The 4,114-nt window shown below is 65.9% G+C and overlaps 2 protein-coding genes across 2 annotated transcripts in view; both read right to left on the reverse strand.

Annotated features, from left to right (window-relative positions):
* MNEG_10901 (hypothetical protein) overlaps nt 1-852 on the reverse strand; it is a gene marked incomplete at both ends in the record, with an annotated part of 2,202 nt that extends 1,350 nt beyond the window's left edge. Inside the window, 2 exons of the mRNA XM_014040627.1 lie at nt 90-604; nt 841-852. Of these exons, the coding sequence (XP_013896081.1) occupies nt 90-604; nt 841-852 (527 nt within the window). The remainder of the gene's footprint in view (nt 1-89; nt 605-840) is intronic.
* Nucleotides 853-1,361: 509 nt separating this feature from the next.
* On the reverse strand, nt 1,362-2,965 carry MNEG_10902 (hypothetical protein; the record flags this gene model as incomplete). The annotated part of the gene is made up of 5 exons (XM_014040628.1): nt 1,362-1,463; nt 1,684-1,737; nt 2,032-2,097; nt 2,443-2,488; nt 2,799-2,965. The coding sequence occupies 5 exons, from the start codon at nt 2,963-2,965 to the stop codon at nt 1,362-1,364; spliced, it is 435 nt and encodes a 144-aa protein (XP_013896082.1).
* Between the last annotated feature and the right edge of the window lie 1,149 nt (nt 2,966-4,114).

Genomic DNA, 4,114 nt, shown 5'->3' on the forward strand with positions numbered 1-4,114 from the left:
TGCTGCCGCCGCTGCCGCCGCCCGACTGCCTGCGCGCGCTGCGGCTGCGGCCGGCGGAGGCCACGTTGCCTGCCATGAATTGGAGCAACTCAAAGTTGAAGCTCGACGGCGGGCTGCTGCCCAGCGACGCGGCGCTGTGGCCACCGCCGGCCGCGACCGCGGCGGCAGCCTCGGCGGCGGCGCTGCTGCCCCGGCGCGGCGCGCGCCGCTGCTCCCGGACGAGGCAGCTGCGGCTTGAAGAGCTGCTGGCGGCGCCGCCGGCGGCGCCCTCGATGATGCTGAAGGTGTGCTGGGGGTGGCCCGGGCCGAGGCGGAACAGCTCCTTTACCGGGGGGCTGCGGTGGAAGCACTTGGCCGGTGCCAGCTGGTCGACGCGCACGCAGTCCTCCTCAAATGCGAAGCGATACAGGCATCCCCTGGGTCCCGCGCCGCCGCCGGCGATCCACATGCCGATGAGCTGGGTGGCGCGCAGCAGCTCGGGGTACAGCTCGCGGTAGGTGCGCGGCTGGGGCGCGGCGAGCAGCGCGTCGGCGACGAGAGGAGACGATGCCGCCGCGGCCCCGCCCGCGGCCAGCCATGCAGCCGGCGAGGTTCCAGAGAAGTCCTGGGGATCCAAAAGGAAATTCAGCACCTGCCCTTGTCCCGTACCAACGCCTGAAATGTCAACACATGAACCGCACGCACCCGATTGCACAGGGCTCCCCAGAACTCGTCTACAGCCTTGATTCCAGACACACGCAGCATGCACACACTGCGGGCATCCAGGAGATGCACGAGGCTCGCTAGGCAGTCGTGGCTGAGATCTGCCAAAGTTGAGCCCGCTTCCAGGGGCGCGCACACTGAGGTAGCCATGGTGGCGATACAATACCGCGATCAATGGGCCAAGACATGGGGCATGGGGGCATCAGGAATACCATTATGCTGTACGGAATCGTGCCGCCTCCTGCGTCACCGCGCAGTCACTTGCCGACGCCAATGATGCCAGGGCCAATCCACATGAGTGTTGCAGAGGCAGGTGAATTGGACTAGCATACACTTTGTAACATTTGAGCTCAAACACAGTCGCTGTATGCATTTGAGCACGGTCAACGCGCGCTGAGCGCTTGCTCGGCAAGTGAGCACATGGGTATGTTGCTGACCACATTGCTCACATCTTGGATTCCTGCATCCAGTCATGCGACGGCACAGCCATCCTGCGCATTTGAAAGCATCCCCTCGCAGCAATTTATGCCACAAAAACCACACTACCTTCCAGCCGCACCACCTTCCGCATGCGCTTCATGGACCATCGTACCCGCCTCGCCGCCACAATGAGAGCCATCAAGCCCGCCAGTCACAGCTGCACAAGGGGGCCCCGCCAGTCACAGCTGCATCAGCAGCCGAATGTCTGCCATTCGCGCCTCGCGGGCCGAGGCGCCCCTGCGCACATCGAACGCCGCCGACGCGAGTGCACGCTTTTGGTCCTGCGGGCGGCGTTTCGATTTCGAAGGGGTTTGGGAGTAGAGGCTACTTGATTGCAGGTGGGTCGTGGTTAGCGGGCTCCTTGGCGAGTCATCGAATTGAGAAGGATGAACACTCCTGCCTCTGCGGCCACAGGAAACCACTGGCGCACGGTCAGCGCACCTGGCAGCCGCCCCATGCATGCTGCATTGCACTCTGCGTTCTCTTGAAAAAGAGGCGCACCTGCAGCGTCAGCATCCGCTCCTCGATGGTGCCCCGCGCGACATAGCGGTACACCTGCGGGCGGGAGTGGGGGTGCGTAGAGTGGGGTGGGGTGCGGGGACTATGGGAGTGGGGCGGGGCGGGGTGGTGCAGGGTGCGGACGCGGGGACACGAGGTGGGGTTACGGCTGGGGATGGAGTGGGGGAGGTCGTGCCATGACAGTGTGTGCTGCGCAGTGCTTAGCTTAAGGTTCAATCCAGATCACGTGACCGCGGCCCCTTCCCCCTCTCCAGCTGCGCGACGGAGCTGTCCGGCACAACCATACCCCTCTCTCCACCCCTGCCCCCTCCGCCCCCCAATCTTGCTCACCGTGACATCATGTGGCTGCCCCAGGCGATGCACCCTGTCCGCTGCCTGGTCCTCCACTGCAGGGTTCTGGTGGTTCATCCGTATAGTGCACACGGATGTTGATGCGCAAGCGTGTTTGAGTGTCAATGTGGGCAGGCCAAAGGGCGTCCATCTTACGGAAGCAAGTGGGCCGTTGGCTGGGGGAGGAAGCCCCTCTGGGGCGAATGCAGAGTGCACAGCAGGGGAGGGGGTCTAGCGCCTGCATCATCGGCTTGCGGCGAACCGCCCATGGCCTTTGTGCGCCGCCCCGACACACTCGACCGACACGCTGGTGCCTCAACCCCGCAGCACACGGGCCCCAGCGTGCTGCGAAGGCCAAGCGCGGGCTGCAGCGCGGGCTGCGGCGGGGGCTGCGGCGCTAGCTCAGCGCACCCAGTGTGGCTCCAGCAGGTGGCACTCTGACGCGGCAGTCAGGTTCCTGCGGCGGCGGGGCGCGAGGGGACGCACACTCGCGCGACGGGCCCGGGGCTGGGGCTGCTTCGCGGCCGCCGATCCCGTTCGTCCACCCCTTGTTTGCGCGTGAGTATGACAGAGAGCTGCGCATCGAGCTGCTGTGTTCCCCGACAGCTGGACAGACGCTGCGCGGACCGCGCCTCCCTCGAGCGACGACAAACCCCACCCAAGCACAAAATAGCCCCCTTCAACCAAAGCTCGGCCCGCGTCCAGTCCCTTGTTTTCACACCCAGGCGCCTCCCGCCCTCCCTCCCCCAGCCGCCCGCGCCGCTCACATGCCGACGCCGCCGGCCTTGAGTGACGCCAAGAATACGCGCGGCGCGCCTTGCGCCTTGCTGCCAAAGGCGCGCAGCATGTCGGCGCGCTGCGCGGCGGTGCAGCGCCCGTCCAGGCGGACGAAAGGGATGGAAGCTGCCTTCAGGGCAGCTGCCACCAGGTCCATCATCCCCAGGAACTAGGGCGAGTTTGTTGGTGTTTGGCAGTGTGTTTAATCGAAAACTTGAGGTAGATGTAGTTGGCTTGGATGTGCCATCAAAGAAGGCAACGTGTCTCGCCCTTGCAGCTCGGCAGATGGTCGCTTGGTCGGCTGTGTTGTGGCTGGTGATCGCGCCCGCAGCGGTCAATGGCGCGAGCATGTGAGGGGTTGGCATGCATTTGATGGGTTGAGGTGCACGTGGGTTTGCTCGCGGTCAGGATGTAAAACGACAGCGCCCCCTCTGCAGGCCCTCACCTGGCTGAACACGACCGCCTTGTGGCCGGGCTGAGGGGATGGATTCACGTCGGACACGGCGGTGGCAAGCAGTCAAAGCGAAACGAGGGTGGTACCAAGCAACTGCATCCATCTTCAAGGGTGTATGACTGAGCAGGGAGGCCTCCCAAGCAGTGATGGCAGGTGTGGGCCGCCACTGAACGCCCCAAAGCCCCTCGTCCGCTCACACCCATGCCCCCCCCCAGCCTACCCTGAGGGCGCGAAGCTTCTCCAGGAGAAGCAGCACCTTGCTGCTGCCGCGCGCCGCGCCCTCGACAGTCCCCGCCGCTTCCGTCCCGTCCCCGCCACCGCCACCGCCGCCGCCGCCGCTGCCGCCAGCTCCGCTGCTGCTGGCGCCGGCGTCGCCGGCGCCGGGCTCCTCTTTGGGCTGCTGGGGTGGCGGCGGGTCAATGAGGTCCCTCTGTTTGACCGGGGCCCTGTGGAGTGACAAGGGAGAGGGGTGGTGCATTAAGAGCGAGACGACTGGGCAGCCAGCACCTCGTCGCGTGCATGTGACGACGACGGCGAGCGCGCGGCAACGCGTTCGGGAGCATGCTGTGAAGCGTGTGTTAGACGACGGCAGGAGGCTGCGGCGGTCGAAACACTGTCTGAGAGGTGGCAGGGGCGCTGTCCAGCCCGCGCCTGCAGAGGGGGCACGTGGGCTTGTCCAGGGCGATGACGCGCTCGATGCACCTTTGAGGAGGGAGGGGGGGTGGCGCAGCGGCTCAGCGTTGACCTGCGTTGACCGATCTCAAAACCGGCCGCGTGCGCCACCTCCAGTTTGGGAGGGCATGGGAGCGCCCTGTCACAGTGTTGGCGACGAGGGCCGCCGCCAACTCAGCG

The sequence above is a fragment of the Monoraphidium neglectum genome, assembly GCF_000611645.1.
Source record: "Monoraphidium neglectum strain SAG 48.87 unplaced genomic scaffold scaffold02507, whole genome shotgun sequence".
In the NCBI taxonomy this organism is placed as follows: Eukaryota; Viridiplantae; Chlorophyta; class Chlorophyceae; order Sphaeropleales; family Selenastraceae; genus Monoraphidium; species Monoraphidium neglectum.